Source organism: Neovison vison, chromosome 11 (assembly GCF_020171115.1).
Source record: "Neovison vison isolate M4711 chromosome 11, ASM_NN_V1, whole genome shotgun sequence".
Taxonomy (NCBI): domain Eukaryota; kingdom Metazoa; phylum Chordata; class Mammalia; order Carnivora; family Mustelidae; genus Neogale; species Neogale vison.
Genome location: NC_058101.1, coordinates 122,787,928 through 122,809,221, shown reverse-complemented (window position 1 = coordinate 122,809,221; position 21,294 = coordinate 122,787,928). Strand labels below are relative to the sequence as shown.

General features: G+C 36.9%; 1 protein-coding gene and 1 pseudogene across 1 annotated transcript; one reads left to right on the top strand and one right to left on the bottom strand.

Annotated features, from left to right (window-relative positions):
• Positions 1-7,203: 7,203 nt before the first annotated feature.
• Positions 7,204-18,911, bottom strand: LOC122890290 (annotated as a pseudogene).
• Positions 18,910-20,243, top strand: LOC122890497 (G2/mitotic-specific cyclin-B1-like). The gene has a single exon (XM_044226151.1). The coding sequence runs from the start codon at positions 18,910-18,912 to the stop codon at positions 20,179-20,181; it is 1,272 nt and encodes a 423-aa protein (XP_044082086.1). The 3' UTR covers positions 20,182-20,243.
• Positions 20,244-21,294: the final 1,051 nt, after the last annotated feature.

The following is a 21,294-nucleotide window of genomic DNA, read 5'->3' as shown; positions in this document are numbered from 1 at the left end:
AAGAGGATGAATAGAAAGGGGAGCTTATAGCAACAACAAAAAAAAATCATCTGTTAATAATCAAAAGAACAGATTCATTGCTTGTATAAAAAGGGTGTTACAAAGTTATCAGAATGGTTTAATATTGGAATTCTCTAGGAAACAGAGCTCAATTTTTTTTTTAGAAAACGGTTAATTCTATTTGTTTACTTACAAAACACCAAGACAATAAATATTTTCTCTAGGTAAAGACTGACTTTATGAAAATTTAAATCTCCAGGAAACAACCAAAAAAAACTTCTCAAGTGGTGAAACTAAGGATGGCCACTTGTGAACACCAACCAACTGAAGAGCTATCAAGTCGTTTTCACACTAACATTTTCTTAGAGGAAGGGCTAACATAGAAATGTAATTTTTATGAATGAAATTTAGATTCATTCAAAAACATCATAATACTATTTATACTTTTAAGAAACAGTCTAATATTTGTGTATACTTACTTGACATGGTTGTTTAAAGTTCAATATTAAGGTCCAAACTAAATTCTGCAAAGAAATTCCTTAAAACCTACAACTCTCAGAGATGCTTCTTCCATATACCCTGGGAGGGCTCATTCTTTTCAAGAACTTCAACAACCTAACATGTTTGAGGTGTGTACAGAATGATTTCAGTCTCATAATCTGATCTGCCAGTGGTTTGGATGACTTGTTTCCACTGAGGGAGGACTCAGATATTATAGACATTCCTGCAAACTAACTGTTCTCCCTCCCTGCTCTGCTTCATTTACCTGGAGAGGTAAATAATAGCCACCACAGAATTTCCCAGCTACTTTTCATTGTCTTATTACTTTATTTTTCATCTAAGATGTACAATATAGAATTCAGTCGCAAGAAAAACAGCTTCCAGTGGCAATGATACTCATTTCCAATAGATCTGTTAAGTCCGACACAGTTAAAATGGCGATCATTTCAGTTTTAAACTGACTGTGACGAAAATCAATAGATCTCTTTCACCTCTGAAAAACTGGGTTCAGATCTGAATTTGCTCTCAAGTGAAATCAATTTGGTGGCCTCTTAACCCAGTGTCTGGGAACCACTGGTCCCCATCACACAATCACCCTGTTGCTTTTATTCAGCATGGTTGCCTTTACTCTAGAGAGACGAGGGATCATAGGTGAGAGAAAAACCAAGATGGAGTTGAGGATGAAAGTTGACTTAGAGGAAATCTGACAACTACCAGTCAGGTGACAATAGTGCTTTATGGAAGCAGGTCAGGTTTGATGAGAAGGAGGGGGAAGAAAAATGGATTCTGTAACTTGATGTCAGGATTCACATCTTCACATAGAGCTTTACTCCTTCACTAATTCTTAGTATGCTGCTCATTTTTCCTTTTCTCTTTTGAAACTGAAATGAGACTTACACTTAAAAATTCACAGTGAAAATAAAAAATTTTAAGATTTATAAAATGTTATTTATAGTTTTAAGTCTTCAAGAACCAAAAAGTTAAAAACACATCCCAAATCTAAATTCAGCCAGGTTTTTGTGTGACAAACATGCTCTGACTTGGTGTCTTTGGTACTGATGTATCAAATAACAGGTATATATTTTAAAATATAACACATATTATATATATATGATAATTCTTTTCTTTTGACAAAGTTACCAGCCTCTATCATCAATTTTGAACAAGGAGATATTTTCAATTGGATGTTTCTTTGAAATATTTTAATTCTTTTTGAAATTAAATAATTCAGTTTTTCAATACAGTAAAGTGTTTAACTTGACTTCTTGCAAAAATTATGCTTTGGATTAACAGTCAACCGGTAGCTAACCAACAGAGATACTTATCTTTAATAAAAATAAAATAGGAACTGAAACTGAGAGTTTTAATTTCATTCTTTTGGAATCTCTTATTCATACTCAAAAGAATTTTTTTTAATTTTTAAAGTTGTAAAATCACAATACATCTGGAGATTGAGCTTTTATATTTACTTGCTCTTAACACATTTACTTAAATAATTACTACAATCATGTTCTTTCTCTAAATTGTATTGTAAAATCTAACTACAGTTGATCTTTGAACAACACAGGTTTGAATTGAGTGGGTCTGCTACTATGCAGATTTTTTTTCAATATAGCATAGTATTTCATATGTATTTCCCCGTCCTCATGATTTTTTAAAATAACATGTTCTTTTCTCTAGCTTACTTTATTGTAAGAATATAGTATATAACATGTTTAATATGTAAAATACATGTTAATCAAATGTTTATGTTATTGGTACGGCTTCTGGTCAACAGTAGTAAAGTTTGAGGGAGCCAAAAATTATATGCGGATTTTTTACTGCAAGGGGGTTGATGCCCCTAACCCCTGCATTATTCAAGAATCAAACGTATACAAACCCATTGAAGGATCCTTGTGGTTTTGGGGATAAAGTCTGTTCTTCTTCACTGGGCTTATAAGGCTCATAATCTGTTCTTTTACTTTTTCAGTGTCCCTTGTACTTTAAGCATAATCAATATTATACTTCTTTTAGAGCCTAAAACTTAACAAAGTACTTTCTTGGCTCCTAGCCTTTGCAAACACCATTCCTTGTGGTTCTGATTCTTCTGCCTTTCATATCTTCACATGACCAATACTTATTTTTTTCTCCTTTAAGTATATAATTCAATGATTTTTAGTAAATTTACAGAATTCTGCAACCATCATCAAAATCTGGTTTTGAACATTTTGATCAACTCACTAATATCAGCAGTTTGCACTCAATTGCCGTTCCCATGCCCGGCTCCAGGAACCAATAATCGGCTCACTGCTTCTGCATTTTCTGGACTTTTTATACAAACAGAATCATAAAGTATGCAGTCTTCTGTGTCTTTTGTCATTCAGCATATTTTTGACGTTTATCTATGTTGTGTCATGTATCAGTAGTTGGTTCCCTCTTATTACTAAATACAATATCCATTTTATGTATCACTTTTGTTCATGTATTCACCAGTTGTTGGTCTTTTGGATTGTTTCCAAATAAACTATTATAACTAATGCTGCCATGAATATTCATGGAAAAATCTTTGTGTGAATAGATGGTTTTCATTTCTCTTGGGTAGTTACCTATGAGTAGAATTATGGGTTGTATGATAAATTAATATTTAACTTTTTAGGAAACTGCCCACCTGTTTTCCAAAGTGGCCTTACCATCATATATTCCCACCAGCAGTGTGTGAGGATTCCAGTTTCTCTGCATCCTCACCAACACTTGATATTGTCTCATTTTGATTATAGTCATTATAGTGGATCTAGTACATTGGTATTCATAATAGTCTTAATTTGCATTTCTAGAACTATTGATGTTGAGCATCTTTTCATGTGCTTATTAGCTACTTGTTATACCTTCTTTAGTGAAAAAACTTCAAGTATTTAGCTCCTTTTTGTTTTACTTTAGTTTTGTCACCTGATTATTGAGTTATAAGAGTAATTTATTTATATGTTCCAGATATGAGTGTCCTTTATCAAATATATGCTTTGCAAAAATTTTCTCTCCTGTGCCTTGCCTTTGCATTTTCTTAACAGTTCCCTTCTAAAGCACAAAAGATTTTTTTTTCCAATTTATTTATTTTCAGAAAAACAATATTCATTATTTTTTCACCACACCCAGTGCTCCATGCAAGCCGTGCCCTCTATAATACCCACCACCTGGTACCCCAACCTCCCACCCCCCCACCACTTCAAACACCTCAGATTGTTTTTCAGAGTCCATAGTCTCTCATGGTTGAAGCACAAAAGATTTTAATTATGATAAAGTTCAATTACTAATATTTTTCTTTTATGAATTATGTTTTGGTGCTATATCTGAAAACTCACTGCCAAACCCAAGATCACAAAACTATTCTCCTATGATTTCATTAACAGTTTTATAATTTTTTAAAGATTTTTATTTATTTATTTGACAGACAAGAGATCACAAGTAGGCAGAGAGGCAGGCAGAAAGAGAGAGAGAGAGAGAGAGGAGAAGGAAGCAGGCTTCCTGCTGAGCAGAGAGCCCCATGTGGGGCTCTATTCCAGGACCCTGACTGAGATCATGACCTAAGCCAAAGGCAGAGGCTTTAACCCACTGAGCCACCCAGGAGCCCCTAACAGTTTTATAATTCTATTTTTACATTTAAATCTATGATCCAGTTTGAATTGATTCTTATTTTTTATATGGTGGGAGGTAAGATTCTAAATTCATCTTTTTTGCATGTAGGTATCCAAATGTTTCACAGTCATTTTTTGAAAAGGCTATCCTTACCTACACTTAAGTGGCTTAGTACCTTTGTCAAAACTAACTGACCATAAATATAAGGGCTTATTTCTGGACTTTCAAATCTGTTCCATTGATAGGTTTATCCTTATTCCAGTACCACACCATTTTGATTACTGAACTTTGTAGTAAATTTTGAAATTGGAAATCATAAGTCCTCCAACTTTGTTCTCTTTCAAAATTTTTTTGGCTATTCTGTGTCTTTACATTTTTATATGAATTTTATGTATGAATTTTACACAGGAATATGTCAATTCCTGCAGAAAAGGGCCTGCTGGAATTGTGATAGCTTTTGCACTGAATTGTGTATGTCAATATAGGAGTAATTGCCATCTTAACATTATTGAGTCTTCCAATTCATGAACATGGGATAGCTCATGATTTATTTAAATCTTTTAAAATTTTTCTCAGCTGTTTCACAGTCTTTAGTGTACACATCTGTACCTCTTTTTATTAAATTTATCCTGAAGTATTTTATTCTTCTTCATATTATTTTTAATGTAATTATTTCTTTAGTTTCATTTATGGAGGATTCATTAATACTACATAGAAATATAATTGAGTTTTGTATCAAATAACCTGACTGAACTCATTTCTTAGTTATAGTTTCTGAGGATTCTGACTGTAGGTCAAAATCTCATATGTGATCTTTTAGTCTGAACCATGAACAATTACAGACTTTGTCTGACTGGCCTCGAGGAGGGCAGCTTCCATTCTCATACCAAACTTAGTATACAGCCAGTGCATTGCAGTTTTCTCAATCCTGCAGTCAAAAACTCAGTTCCCCAATCTGAGCTAGCCATGCTCATATGCCTATCTGTTCCTAACCAAGGTACTTCCATGGAGAAGTGTCCTTATTGGGACCTAGAATGAGGCACTTCACTTTCCCTGTACCTTTTCTGAGACCTCCTTATCAGGGGCCTTCGCTGGGGCACTTGGGGCCATTTTGACATTAGTGCCCTTCTATTCCTCGCTCTTTACCTTCTCCTTTCCCCCTTTCTCCTGAGTCAAGGGTCCATGAAGAAGCAGGATCCATTTGTACTCCATCCACCTGACCCCTGTCCAGGGCCATTCCATGAAGAAAATGGAACACTGAGAGCATGTGCCTAATTTTGCCTCTTGCTTGCTAGGTTAGCAAAGACTTGAGTGTTACCTTCAGTTTGTCTAACTGTCCTAATTGACCAACTCCATGTTTTCATGCAAGAGGTTTCTTTGTATATTCATAGGATTTTAAACATATAGGATCATGTCATTCTGAACAAAGAGCATTTTACTTCTTCCTTCCCAATCTAGATGGCTTTTATGTATTTTTTTTCCTGTCTGACTCTACTGGATAGAATATCCAGTATAATTCTGAATAAAAGTAGTGAGAGCAGACATGCTTGCTTTGTTCCTGATCTTAGAAGGAATGCATCCAGTCTTTCATTATTAAGTATGAGATAGCTGTAAACTTCTTATAAACGTCCTTTATCAGATTGACAAAGTTCCCTTCTATTCCTAGTTCGTTAAGAGTTTTTATCATGAATGGATATTCACTTTTGTCTAATTCTTTTTCTGCACCAATTGAAATGATTGTGTCACTTTTGTCCTTTATTGTATTGCTATGGTAAATTACACTAAAGTTGATTATGGATGTGAAATCTGATTTGAATTTCTGGAATAAATTCCACTTGGTCATGGTATATGACCTTTATATACATTGCTGTATTCTGTTTGCTAATATTATCTTGAGAATTTTTGTATCTACATTCACAAATTATGATGGTACATAGGTTTTTTTTTCCCTTGTACTATCTTTGTCTGATATCTTTGATATCAGAATAATTCTCAATTCATAAAATGAGTTGGAAAGTGTTCCTTACCTCTCTATTTTCTGGAAAAGCTTGGGAATGATGGGTATTCTTTATTCTTTATCTATTTGATAAAATTCATCTGTGAAACCATCTGAACCTGGACTTATCTTTGTGGGAATACTTTTGGTATTATTCAGATTTTCTATTCAAATTTTCTATTTTTTCATATGTCATTTTTGATAGTTGTGTCTAAGAATTTGATCATTTTAACTAAGTTTTCTGATCTATTAGTATAAAGATGTTCATAGGATTTTCTTTCAATCTTTTTCATTTCAGTGAGGATAGTAGTGATGTTTCTTTTCTTTTATTCCTGATTTCCTTGAGTCTTCTCTCTTTTTTGCTTGCTCAGTCTTTCTTGATAAAGGTTTGGCAATTTTTTTTAATTTTCTTATGAAAGAACCAACTTTTTCATTGATTTCTTCTATATAGTTTTTCTGTTTTCCATTTTTTGATAGATGTTTTATTTCCTTCCTTCAACTTGTTTTGGATTTAGTTGGCTCTCTTCTTTTTCTAGTCCCTTAAGTTATATTTTGTGATCTTTCTTCTTTACTAATATACGTTTTTAACACTATAAAATTTTCTCTGAATATTGTTTTAGCTATACCATAATTGTGTTTCTAATTTCAATCAATTCAGATTATTTCCCAATTTCCCTTGTGATTTCTTCTTTGGCCCATGGGTTACTTAGATGTTTTTCTTTTTTTTTTTCCACATTACATACAACTCTATTTTCATAACAACCAAGCATGCATCGTTATATCACAGCATTCATGGGACATGGCCTCTTAACCTAAATTTACAGTAAAAAACATTTTCAGAAATAAGTACTTATGAAAATGACAAGCTAAAATATGTTCTTAAGGGAAACAGCTCCAAAACCAGGACAGAAGTCTCCTCAGTTTTTCATCTTCTAGAAACAGCTTCACAAAGCATTTAGGAAATCAGCCTAGAGGTAATCATAATAAACCACATTTCTCACCCATTCTTGAAGCCGATCTTTCTTGAGAATTGATCAAACAGCACCTGTTATTGAAGATAGTAATAAGGCCTGACCCTGGTACTTAAGTTTTGATTCTCAATCAGTTTTCTGGCTTGGGCTGTCAGGAGTTACTTCCTTCAGAATCTTCATCCATGAATTTAAGTGAGTAGGCTTTAACATTATCTTCTCTTGCTCTGCAACCTTTTCAGGCAGAAAGAAGTTGTAAATATCCATCTCAGATGCATTTGCTGTAGCTTTTGTTTTTAAGAGATAGCAGTCCAATTTGACATTAGAAAGGCAGAAATGACCTCTGAAGGCAGCCAGGGTGGTGTGGGTACACACAAATGGAATACAAATGAAATACAAATGGAAACCAAAAGAATCCCATAGGAAGTACAGAATAAAAAGTTGTTAAGGGCCACCTTTGAACAAAGTTTCAACGCCAGCTAGGAAGGGAGCTTCCCAAACCAGGTTATTTGTTACTCTGGAGAAGACCACATCCCTGAGGGACCATGAGAGTCCCATACCAGTTGCACAGATTCAGCGAGCACAGTATGGCACTGTGCACATTGGGACACTGTGTACCTCTTGTGCTATAGGCACAGACTGCCTTTCTGTGAGCCTGACGGCGGTTCCTCACCCCCAAGGGCTGTAGGGTCAAGCAGTGAGAACCCACTCACCCACTGTGTGTCCCACTCCATAGAAGCTGTCCAAGAAATTTTGCCAGTTAACTTCTTAGAGCCATCACAAAAGTCACCCCACTGCAGCTTTGCTTGGTGTGAGCAATGCCATCACAGGAGAGCTGCCATCTTCCTTCAGCCCATGCCTCCATTTCAAGCACCTGGATGTGTTTCCTCTTTGTTTTCCACAGGTTCCTATACTTCCAAAATTTCTTCAGTTGTTGATTTTTTTATTTAATAGCACTGGCCCAGAAAATATACTTTGTACAATTTTTGTCAATTATGCCTTGACAAAGCTGGAAAAAAATTATAGGAAGGCATGACACAGTGACTAAAATATTCATAAAGAGATAAAATTACTTTCAAAGTTCAGTCAATTTATCCTGCTTTTGCTTTCTGCTGGGTCTCCAGATGTCTCCCCTGAGCATTCTCTAGGCTTCACATTGAGCCAGGGGCCAGTACAATAACTAGGCCTTTTCTCCTCTCTCTTAGGAATGTGCATAGCCTTTTATGAGCATGCATCCTCAAAACCACCAGGGATATGTGAGAGCTTATCAAGGCTCACGGTGGCTACCTCATTTACCCAGATCTCCCTATTTAATTTCTAGCCAGTGTGTTGGTCTGTTGCTTACCCCACCCAACTCAATGACAACTCAAGCTAGCTGTGAAGCTGGAATTCTCTGATTGCCACTGAGATTGCTACTGTTTATAATTCACATGCACCTGCTCCAAATCAAGTCAGCCTCCTCAAGTAATTCCTACACCTTACCCTACACTGGTAGAACCTCTATACCAATAGAGCTGAAGAGCTAAAACCCTATTGTTACTTAAATTTGAGTTGTTTTTCTTGGATAAATGTTTCTAAATTTGTTGTATATCTATGGTCAATTTCTAGAGTCCTTAAATGGATGTTTTTGAAAGATTCATCCAGTTCTTCCATTGATTTTTGAGAAAAGGACTTAGCTAGCACCATACTCTGCTATTCCAGAAGTTCCTTTCCAATACCTACCATTTTTGCATGTATCTAACACCAATTCCTTTAATATCATTTCCTAAGACTTAAATCCCTCCTCAAAGTATCTTAACTTACAACCTTGTGCTGTTTCAAAGGATTTTTCACATTAGTCACAGGTAACTGTCTGTTTATTTATATGGCTTCCTCACCAGACTCTAAACTCACAGAGGACAGGGTATATGTCTCTTCTGTTCACTGACTACTGCAGCAGCTAGCATAGCATTCGACACATGGCAGACACTAAATGAAAATAATGGATTTACTTGGATTAATTAAATGAATTTAAACCCATAGACTCATTTATGGAGAGTAGCTATTGTAATTCCAACATGGAGACAGAACTGAGGTCATTTGATGGTTTCTAGCCATAATCTTTGACTCAGACTACTTATCCAAAATGTCAGATGAATATCAATGAATATTGCTGAGGGGAAAAAAAAAGTTCTGTTACTCAAAACCTGGCAGCTCAGAAACATTACAACGCATTGTATTCCCCAGTGGGAGGGTCACATGGATGATCAGCTACACTGCAAGAGAACTTGCAGTTACCACCACTTGATTCATGAAATATAGCTAACATTGACTTATTTGGGCTGGCAAATATCAATATACCTTTGAACATAAGAGTATCAAGATGCCGTACTGATATATTTCAACACACACTAAAAGCACTGCCCTAAATTGTGTAAATATCTAGTGCAGTATCTTCATAATGGTGGGAATAAAACCTGTCAAGGATTTTTGGTCTCATCTTTAGTTTTTAGCTAGGAAGGCAAAAACAGACGCCAGTGTCATGCTTATTTTAGAGCCTCTCAAAGACATGCCCTCTGTTTATTATCAGAAGGAGACTGGACCAGTGACAGAAAAGGACAGAACTTTCTCAATAACTATATGGTTGTATACAGGAAGGACTCAGTGAATGCTGTTTGAACAACATTTATTGAACACTTTAAATTTTATGCCATCAGTTTTCAAACTATGCTCCATGGATTGCTACAGAAGTGCCTCAAAAAAAAAGTAGCTAAGAATAGGAAAAATTGAGTGAACAGGTGCCTGACAGCTTCTATCCTTTCACCCCCACTTTTATGTGTTTTATATATTGGAGTTTTACATATTGGAGTTTCTCATAATGTTTTTTATTGGATTCGTGGCCATAAAATATTTGAAAACTACTGACTTGTATTATGTAAACACAACTGCTTGATATATTAAAAAAAAAAAAAAACTTTCTGATGGCCGGTAGACATATGAAAAGGTGCTCAACATCATTAACCACTAGGGACATTCTAGTCAAAACCACAATGAGATATCACCTCACACCTGTCAAAATGGCTAGAATCAAAAGACAAGAAGTTAAGAGTGTTGGCAAGAATGTGGAGAAAAAGGAACCCTTGTGCACTATTGATGGAAATGAAAATTGGTGCAGCCACTGTGGAAAACTGTAAAGAGATTCCTCAAAAAATTAAAAATAGAAATACCATGTAATCCAGTAATTCCACTATTGGATATTTACCCTAAGAAAATGAAAACACTAACTCAAAAAAATATTTCATCTCTATATTTACTGCAGCATTATTTACGTAGCCAAGACATGGAAGCAACCCAAGTGTCCACTGGATAGATGAAAATATATCATATATATGGATATATGATATATTATATATATATACATAGATATATTCCCCAGCCATAAAAATGAATGAGATCTTGCCATTTGTAACAACGTGAATGAACCTAAAGGGTATTATGCCAAGTGGAATAAGTCAGAGAACATTAAATACCATGTGATTTCACTTATATATGGAACCCAAAAGAAAAAAAAGAATAAACAAACAAAAACCAGAAACAGACCTATAAATACAGAGAACAAATCGATGGTTGCCCGAGAAAAGGGGGTGGGAGGATGGGCAAAATGGGTAAAGGGGAGTGGGAGATCCAGGCTTCCAGTTATGGAATGAGTAAGTCATGGGGATAAAAGCTACAGCACAGGGAACAGAGTCATGGTATTGTAAGAGCATTGTATGGTGACAGGCAGTAGCTACACTTGTGGTGAGTTTAGCATGACACACAGACTTGTCGATCACCATGCTGCATATCTAAAACTAACGTAACTTCGTGTGTCCACTATACTTCAATAAAAATAAACAAGTAAATAAAATAACTTTGTTACTGGATTATTGTGATTATTAAATAAAATGTTATATTTGAAAATACTTTACTAACTCTAAAATGCTTATAAAGCTAGATATTATATATGATTGTTGTCCTTGTGAAATTTGTGGCCCAAGGGAAACCACAGGGAACATATTTACAGCATACATATGTCTCAACCTCTTTGTCATTTATACTTATATTTTTCTTTGCAGAATTTTTTTTCTTTTGGAGGCATTCATAGAATCCAGTGATTTGGTCCATTATTGTCCCTTATTGTCTCTACTAAGACAGAGTCTGCAGGGACAGAGTTTCATTGCCTATAGTGCTATCATAAAACAATGTCCTTCAAGAGAAAATGGGAAGAGCTGGAGTTTTTTAATTAAAATATCATAGTTTTACTCTGTCTTTCATGTTGCGGTAACACAAGTTAAGGAGGAACAATGTTTGTTTAAATCTGATTTTATCTCACAGCCCCATGCCTTAAGAGAAGAAAAACAAGAAACCATGTTATTTTGATAATAAAGAATGTTCTCTTAATTTCCTATTGTTGTGTACAAGATTTAGTGCTTACTCTTTAATTTCAGTGTCAGAATGTGAACTGTAATTAATTTTCATAAAATGGAAAGCAATAAAGTCAGATATTGCTGGCTGTAGAGGTTGAGATTGTATAATTTACATTTAGGGGTGGTGGGGGAAGAAACAGCCCACACATTAAATGAGTAATAACTCATCTTGGCTTCAACTTCAGGATTATGAAAGTGGTCAAGAAAGCTGCTCAAACAAAACCCCCAAATCTATGGAGTGTTTGGAACCTTCTCAGAAAAGTCTACCAAACTTGATGTCACCTCTTCCTATACCAACATTGGGATTGTTTTTATTATCATTAATTAACAATAATAATATGCATGGACTTAAATTACCACCTAATGAATCACCTAAAACCTTTCCTAGGCATTATTTGTAACAAACTATAGATAATAGACCATAACTCTATATCAACCATAAAAAAAAGTCAGCTGCCTACTCATTATAAATGCAGGTTCTCTTTATCTTACCATCAGAATTTCCACACAGAAGGTATGTTTGAAATTGGGAAATATTTGTATGGTGGTTATTTATAAGTTTTAGGCTATATACTAAAACAAATGATGCTATATATAAAACTAGACATATGTAAAACTTTTCCATATTTAAAAGAAAGCATATTCATGTTGGAGGAATTCAAATAAGCACACTTTTCTATCTTCTGTCTTGTTTGATTAAGGACGTGCTTCTTAGGGAATTAGACTATGGATTTTTCATTAGTCATTAGTCATTAAAAGAGCAGAAAGTTAAAACAGAAACTTACTCTAGAAAGCACTGGTACAAACTTTACAGTTTACAAAGACCTTCCACATACTTCATCTCAATGTAATCTTTCTTTTGCTTCTAAAGATGTATTCATTTACTTTAGAGAGAGATAGTACCAGAGTGCAGTGGGGGCCCGGGGGAATCTCAAGCAGACTATGTGTTGAGCATGAGCCTGACACTGAGATCACGACCTGAGCCGAAACAAAGAGTCAGGCACTTAACCAACAGCACCCCCCAGGCACCCCTCAATGTAATCGTTCAATAGCCCTAAGGGGAGAACAGAGTGAAGTCTGATATTCTATGTTTCAAGAAGAACACTGAGAAGTAGAATTGCCCCTCCAAGTTCACACCACCAATAAATGACCAAACCAAAAACTGAATGTAGGTTTAGGACTCTCTAAATTCAGTCCTGGAACCAACAGAGACAATAGCTAATAAGACCAAGAGAGAGTTCATTATTTCATGTGGACCATATCCTGCAGAACTGGGCTTGAATGTATTTTCAAATATAAAGGAAAAGAAGATGGTCTCCAGACACTAAAAGGGGAATAAGGACAGCAACCTCAGGTATTATTTTGAAAATGAAGGGGAAACAAATGATGATGATGATGATGATGATGGAAGAAAACAATAACCAAGTTGCAATTATTTCCAGCCTATTGGAAAGTCCACAGCCATGAGACAGGTTAATGCAGAAAAGACACAGAAACTATATGGATCTTAGTTTTAGGTGCAATTAATTACCCACAGTTTATTTACCCCATAGAAAGGAACAAATTGGACATGTTCAGTTCCCTATGGCTCTTACTGCTGGGAACTGGAAAGTAGGTGACTGGTCAACTGGTGGTTACAATGGAAATAAAAAAGAGCCCCACACTGGAGCAGTGAAAGATTACAAAATAGTAAGTGATTATTTTATATACACATTAAAATTAGTGTATGTGTGAGAAAAAAAATCTAGGAGAAAATTAAATCACATTGTTAATTTCAAATTTACTGAGAGGTAGATTTATGGGAAACAGTCCTTTTCTTAACCTTACATGTCCATATTACTTGATTTGTAATGAACAGTTGCTGCTTTTATAAAAGGAAACTGAACATGAGGATTACATTTTGTAAAGACCTAAGTTGCAATCTCTCTAACTTTCCATGAAATATATTAGTTGAAGTGAGAACATTGCTCAAATTAGGTGTCAGCAGAGGCCTACATTCTAGTCTCAGCTGACATAAAACTTTCTCCAAGAGGCCTCCCCTGACATAGATCACACACCACTGCTCTAAACGGGGTTCCTACACATGCCCCCTGCTAGCCCTCAGTCTTCTTTCTCCATGTTCCTTCTCACAGCCTGTAACTACATATGCATGTGTAAGGTTACCAGCAAGCTGCACTTAAACCCAGGTAAAAGGGATTCTATCCTAGGCCTCTTGCTTTAGAGAACCACACATACCAACTATTTTTTTTTTTTTAGACTCCAAAGAAAGATGGTTGAGAGTTCAATCTACTTTTGAGTGAATTATGGAAGAGGGATGCACTGAGCAAGCTACACCATGCAAAGCATACACCAAGACAAAGCATGCCAGGCTGAGAGCAAAGGAGCCTGGGTTGGTTGAGGAGGAAGAAAACCTTAGCCTCTGCCCTGGGAAATGAATAGCAAGAAGCCCCCTTGTTTGAAGTTGTTGGCCTCAGAACACCCAAAGTGATAGGGTTTCCCAAATGATTATATTCCATCCCTCTCCTCTACAGCTGCCTAAAAGAGGATGAGAAAGTGAGTCCCAGCCCAGTTCCCTGGGCACCTGCACGATGTCTATTCCTATGCCAGTTTCTGATTCAGTCACCACCCTGGACACAACCCACCTTTATTGCCCCATGCCAGAAGCTCCTTGTTGCCACTCAGGGTCAAAGTTGTAAGGACTGACTTGGGAGAGAGCAGGTCTCCTTTAACCTCCAAGTTGCAAGGAAATTCCCAGAGTTTGAGCCCTGAGGTTCCAGAAGAAAACATGAACTGGGCCAAGGTCAGAGCTTATCACTACTAAATATTTAAATATCCGATACATGGCATCCACTTGGCCTTTTGCCCCAGGCCCAACAAATATCAGATGCAGAGGTGATTATTATTTTAATGACTGTCTTCCTTACTAATGGATATGTTCTATAAAATAAAAGATCATACTTCCTTTATTTAAAGCCTTTGTATAGGGTCTAGCACAGCTGACTTATTTTATTTAAAACCCTAGTATAGGATCTAGCATACAACAAAGACATAGAGTGAACAAACAGCTAAAAACAATGTTGATACATAATATAGCCATGTGCCTTGTCCTAAAAACACTTGTGAAAAAAGTTAATATCTATATAAAAATGTTGAAAAGCAAGTAGAACACAATGTGCATTAAACCTATAATTAAAACTGGAATTCCTGTATTCTAGATCAGGGATGACATTATATGTTCTGATCAGCACCTACCACCTTGCAAGCCCCTAATAACTGAGAAATGGTCATTTCAATTCGGCCAGCAGCCAACTTCAGGTAAGTCACTTTCTTACAAGATGCTCTCTACCAATGGGCAAATGAATGCCTCAGAGTTCAGCAAACACTTACTAATGAACACTTCCTTTTCATAAGTTTTGAAATAATATGATGATTCATATGCAGGAGTTTGTAGGTATAAGTTGGATAAAAACAGTGATACATATTAAGGGGAAAACATATGTGAATCTACTGGTGGAAAGAAAAAGTGTTAAGGGCAGCTAAACTTATTTTTCATTTTCAATTCATTTCTAGAGCCTTGAAAAAAACATTTAAGCAACAAAACAAGAAATACTGCCAGAGCACTGGCAACCCCAGAGTAAAAGAAATGGAGCAATGTTAGCAACAGTCTGATTCAGACTAACTTAACTATTTTATACTGCTTTATGATTTATAAAGCTTTCATTACCATTGTCTCAGTTGATCTCGCACATACCATGTGAGGTTACTCACTGTCCTGTTTAATGATGAGAAAACTGAATCAGACTTTTGTTAGAATGTTGGTTGTCGAGGGCATGGCTTGCATGGAGCACTGGGTGTGATAAAAAAATAATGAATAGTGTTTTTCTGAAAATAAATAAATTGGAAAAAAATTTAAAAAAAAAAAAAGAATGTTGGTTGCCCCTCCCCAGTATCTGCCTTCTCTTTTCTCCTTCCCTTGATTTGTCCACACCTCCACCCTCATCTGTATTGCCTTAGATGTTGGGGAAGGTGGGCCCCATCCCCAGCCTAAAGGCCAGTTCTGATTAACCAAGCCAACTATGGTAATCCCACTGCCCTTGCCAATGACTGGCTTAGGCAGTGCTATGTGATGCAATTCTAGCCAACAAGTATAAGGATAAATCTGAGGAACTTTTGTCTCTCTTGGAAACAGACAAAGCATGGAATACCCTTTTCTGCCTATTTGATTGGGATGTTAGAGATTGCTATAGCCATTTCACATAGAGGTCAATGACCCAAACCTGATAGCTCTAGTTCTGATCTTTCCCCCATACTTCAGATAGTACATCCATCTGCCTGTTTGATAATCCCATCTGTATATTTAATTGGTACCTCAAAGTTGGCATATTCAAATCAGGTTACCATCTCAGTAAATGTCACTACCACTCATCCAGATGCTCAATGGTGAATCTAAATCTATCAAGTCCTGTGAATGCTCATCCTAAAACATAGCCTGCATCTGTCCATTTCTATGCATTTTCAGTGTTACCATTCTCAGTCAGGTCCATTGTCTTTTGCTTGTGTTATTGCAACTCCCTGCTTCTGCTAATCTTTCTGCTTCTGCTCTAGCCCTCTTCAAAATTTAGTCTCCATGCACCAGCCAGAACCAACTCTGAGAAAAGTAAATCAAGTCATATCACTCCTTGCTGAAACCCCTCAACTGATTTTTATTCACATGCAGAATAAAATCCGAACTCCTTAAGGCAGCCTATGTGGCCCTATAATACCCCAACCCCATTAGGTCTATAAATGCATCTTCTATCCTTTTCTAGCTACTAGAACACATCAAGCTGATTGCTGCTCGAAGCCTTTGCATCCACTCCTTCCTCTGCGTGGTATGTCCTCTCATTCACATTGTAGAGTCAGCTTCATCTTGACAGGTTTCAATTAAAATCTCATATTTTCAAAAGGGTCTATCAATCTGAACTAGCCCGCACATGCACAATTCTCCATCATATCACTCAGTTGTATTTTCTCCAGAGCCCTAGTATTATCTCATTCATTGATAATGTGCTTAGTACCTTTTCTCCTCACTATAATACAAACACTATGAAAACTGTAATATTTTCTGTCTTGTTTATCAGCTTTACCAGGGTTGAGAACAGTGGCTAATACAAAGATGGCATTCAATAAATATTTGTTAAATCAATGAATGAATGCTTGCCACTTTGTTCAATGCTAGAAATGTCAGAATAAACATTATCCCTTCTATGAACATTCTGCTCAATAATTAATTCTAGAATTTTGCTAGAGATATTAGGCTCAGAATTTAGATAATGAAGTAGGATATCTACCCAACAAGAAACACTTTCATTAAATTATTGTGTAGGTAAAAAAGTGACCTCATTATTTTAATCCACTGAAATTTGAGAGCTTTATATTATAGCTTATACCTACACTGATTAATACAGACATTTGTGGGGCGCCTGGGTGGCTCAGTGGGTTAAGCCGCTGCCTTCGGCTCAGGTCATGATCTCAGGGTCCTGGGATCGAGTCCCACATCGGGCTCTCTGCTCAGCAGGGAGCCTGCTTCCTCCTCTCTCTCTCTCTGCCTGCCTCTCTGCCTACTTGTGATCTCTCTCTGTCAAATAAATAAATAAAATCTTTAAAAAAAAAATACAGACATTTGTGTGGTTTTTTAGAGTAGTTGATGTACCCTGAGTAAGACAGAAGAAAAGGAGGTAAAGAGAAGGTGGGAAGGTTTGAGGGAAGGGCTTGAGGAAGAGGAAAATGTCAAAGGCTTGGGAATGGGAGGGTCACTGACTAGAGAGAAACAAAAAATAGCATGACTGAGTAAAAGTGGAGAGAATTCTGGAGTTAACAGAGGACATACAATTTTGCCTTGAGCATGTTTATGATATACACAAATTTCTTTATCAAGTCTATTTATCGAGACTTCTCTTTAAATACAGATTAATATTGCATAGGCATTTTTTGTAACTACACAAACTTGTCTTTTCTGCTATCAGGCCAAATCTACCCCAATCATATTTAATCAATACACTTTCCTTGAGAATTAAGTATGTAGATTTTTTTCTAATGTGTCTCTACAATATCATTTGATGTTTTCAGTTCTACATTCCATTTGAATCTACCCAGTGTATTGGCTAGCTCACCCAACTTTGTGAGTATTCACAAACTTCCTAAGCTTCCATATTGCCATTTAATATGATGATTAAAATATTAATTAATGCCATGACCATCAAAAAAATCTATACCGAAATGGTCTTTTTAGCATTCTTCACAAATGTTTGCTTGATGAGATAGAAACCCACCTGACAATATTCTCATGTATCCTACATTTCTCTTCCATGTCCCTACAGTATCACAGAAACTAGTAATACTTTACTGAATATAGGAAATATGACACCTGAAGCCGCTTCTCCCCAAGTTTGTTCCATGTAACACTAATCCTGATCAAATAATTTTGAGGGATAAAAAAACACTGCCTGAGTCATAAAACACATTATCTTAAACTGCGGTGACTTTAAATTTTTTTTAAGATTTTTTATTTATTCATTTGAGAAAGATAGAGAGAATGAGCAAGAGCACAAGCAGAGGGGAGGGGTGAAGAAAGAACCAAACTCCCCACTGAGCAGGGAGCCCAACACAGGGCTTGATCCCAAAACCTTGAGATCATGATCTGAGCTGAAGGCAGATGCTTAACTGACTGAGTCACCCAGGCAACCCCCTAAATTCTTTTTTAAAAATCTTACAATAAAGAACCTCATGAATTTTTCAACTATAATTGGTGTGGATCTCTTTGTTTTTCTTCACACAAAACCTCTTGCCTCCCCACAGAATTGGTATAATATGAAGTAATATAGATAAGATTGCAATTGGATTGAATATTGGATATGGGCAGAGTCAAAAACTCCAAATTTCTGAACCTGAGAAATATGGTTGTCATCTGTTGAGATGTACAAAACTAAAGAAGTAGTTTGGGGAAGAAAAAGAGGAAAACCTTGAGTCTAGTGCTGGTCATTCTAAATTTGAGGCACCTGTGAGACATCTAAGTAAAAACCTGAAATTAAAGAATAGTTTTCTGTTACATCCTCTACCACTTAAGCAACTAAACTATTGGCAAAATGACTCTAGATTATGTACATACTCAACTTTTATGGAATATTCATTCATCATTATTGTATTTTGCCTCTGTGTCAAGAAAGCATGATATGTGTCACCTATATGACTAAGCAGTTTATGGTAACTTCCAATGACAATAATAATTCTATTTTTCAGGCGTGCTGCAGAGGAACGGCTGTTGAGCTGCGCCGGGTTCAGGTCCCCGGCTGGTTGGTGACTCCCGAGCTCTGCTTCTCCCCACTGAGCTGCTGCCTGGTGAAGGAGAAGCATGGTGCTCCGGGTCACAAGGAACGCAAAAATTAATTTGGAAAATAAGGCAAAGATCAGCATGGCAGGCGCAAAGCGCGTGCCTCTGGCCACGACTGCGGCCTCCAAGCCCGGGCTGAGGCCGAGAACAGCCCTCGGAGACATTGGTAACAAAGTCAGCGAACAACCACAGGCCAAACTGCCTCTGAAAAAGGAAGCAAAAACTTTGGTTCCTGGAAAAGTTATTGCTAAAAAATTACCTAAACCTCTGGAGAAGGCACCCGAGCCTGTGCCAGAACCTCAGCCAGAACCTGAGCCCGTTAAAGAAGAAAAACTTTCGCCTGAGCCTATTTTGGTTGATACTCCCTCTCCAAGCCCAATGGAAACATCTGGATGTGCCCCTGCAGAAGAATATCTGTGTCAGGCATTCTCTGATGTAATTCTTGCAGTGAATGATGTGGATGCCGAAGATGGAGCTGATCCAAACCTTTGTAGTGAATATGTGAAAGATATTTATGCTTATCTGAGACAACTTGAGGAAGAGCAAGCCATCAGGCCAAAATACCTACTGGGTCGTGAAGTCACTGGAAACATGAGAGCTATCCTTATTGACTGGCTAGTACAGGTTCAGATGAAGTTCAGGTTACTTCAGGAGACCATATACATGACTGTTTCCATTATTGATCGGTTCATGCAGAATAATTGTGTGCCCAAGAAGATGCTGCAGCTGGTTGGTGTCACTGCCATGTTTATTGCAAGCAAATATGAAGAAATGTACCCTCCAGAAATTGGTGACTTTGCCTTTGTGACTGACAACACTTATACTAAGCACCAAATCAGACAGATGGAAATGAAGATTCTAAGATCTTTAAATTTTGGTCTGGGCCGCCCTCTACCCCTGCATTTCCTTCGGAGAGCATCTAAGATCGGAGAGGTTGATGTTGAGCAACATACTTTGGCCAAATACCTGATGGAACTAACTATGTTGGACTACGATATGGTGCACTTTCCTCCTTCTCAGATTGCAGCAGGAGCTTTTTGCTTAGCATTGAAAATTCTTGATAACGGTGAATGGACACCAACTCTACAGCATTATCTATCATACACTGAAGAATCCCTTCTAAGTGTTATGCAACACCTAGCTAAGAATATAGTCATAGTGAATCGTGGACTTACAAAGCACATGACCATCAAGAACAAGTATGCCACATCTAAGCACGCGAAGATCAGCACGCTGGCACAGCTAAATTCTGCACTAGTTCAAGATTTAGCCAAGGCTGTGGCAAAGGTGTAACTTGTAAACATGAGTTGGAGTACTATAATAACTGCAAATAAAATTGGCACCATGTGCCATCTGTACATAAAAAAAAAAAATTCTATTTTTCTCCTTCCTCACACAGATGTTCTTTCATCTTGAGGTTTATGGATTTTCATAACTTTTATTCAATTATATACTTCCTTTGTGGATTTCCATACCTTTGCATTCAATTACAGACTTCCATCCCATTTATCTACTGCCATATATAACAAACTACCAAAATGTTAGTGACTTAAATAACATCCTTGGTGGTGGTGCCATCATTGTCATCATTGTTAAACTGTTTTTAAGTATCTCACAATTTCATGGGTCAGGAATTCAGGACTCAGATGGAAGTTTCTTCCATTCCATATGGCACTGACTGAGGGCACTTGGTGATACTCAGCTGGCAAAGGGGTTAGAGTGGATAACTCTACTTGCATGTCTGGCGTCCTAGAGGTGATGACCAGAAGGCTGGTCACAGTTGGGGCCCCCTTGTAAGACCTCTCCAAAATGACTGTCTCAAGCTAGCCAGACTTTTTTTTTTTTTAAGATTTTATTTATTTATTCAAGAGAGAGAGCATGGAAGAGAGAAAGAGAAAGAAAGCACACGGTGGGCAGGGGGTGCAGACAGAGGGAGAAGTAGACTCCCTGCTGAGCAGGGGAGCCCAATGCAGGCCTCAATGCCAGGAATCCAGGATCATGACCTAAGCTAAAGGCAGTTGTTTAACCAAATGAGCCACCCAGGAGCTTAGTGAGACTTTTTACATGGCCTAGGTACCTTAAAAAGACAGGAAGTGAAAGCAATCAGTCTTTTAAATCCAAGGCTCAGCAATTGTGATATTGTCTCCTACATATTCTACTGAGCAAAGCAGTCACATAACTGACCCAGACACAAAGGGACATCATCATGATCTGACTCTCCACCATTTGCTTATTTAACTTTTCCCTGTCTTGGTTTCCTTGTCTGTAAAATGGGGATAATAAATGTATTCATTCAACAAAAATGTATGGAGTATAGAGTTTGCAGCAGATGGCTGAGAACAAAAAGGAGAATAAGCTGGTCTATGTTTTCAAGTAGAACACAGTCTAGACTAATCGAAGAAAAGA

Excerpts from the sequence above, each read along its gene's own strand:
- LOC122890497 (XM_044226151.1), top strand. The coding sequence starts at position 18,910 with ATGGTGCTCCGGGTCACAAGGAACGCAAAAATTAATTTGGAAAATAAG.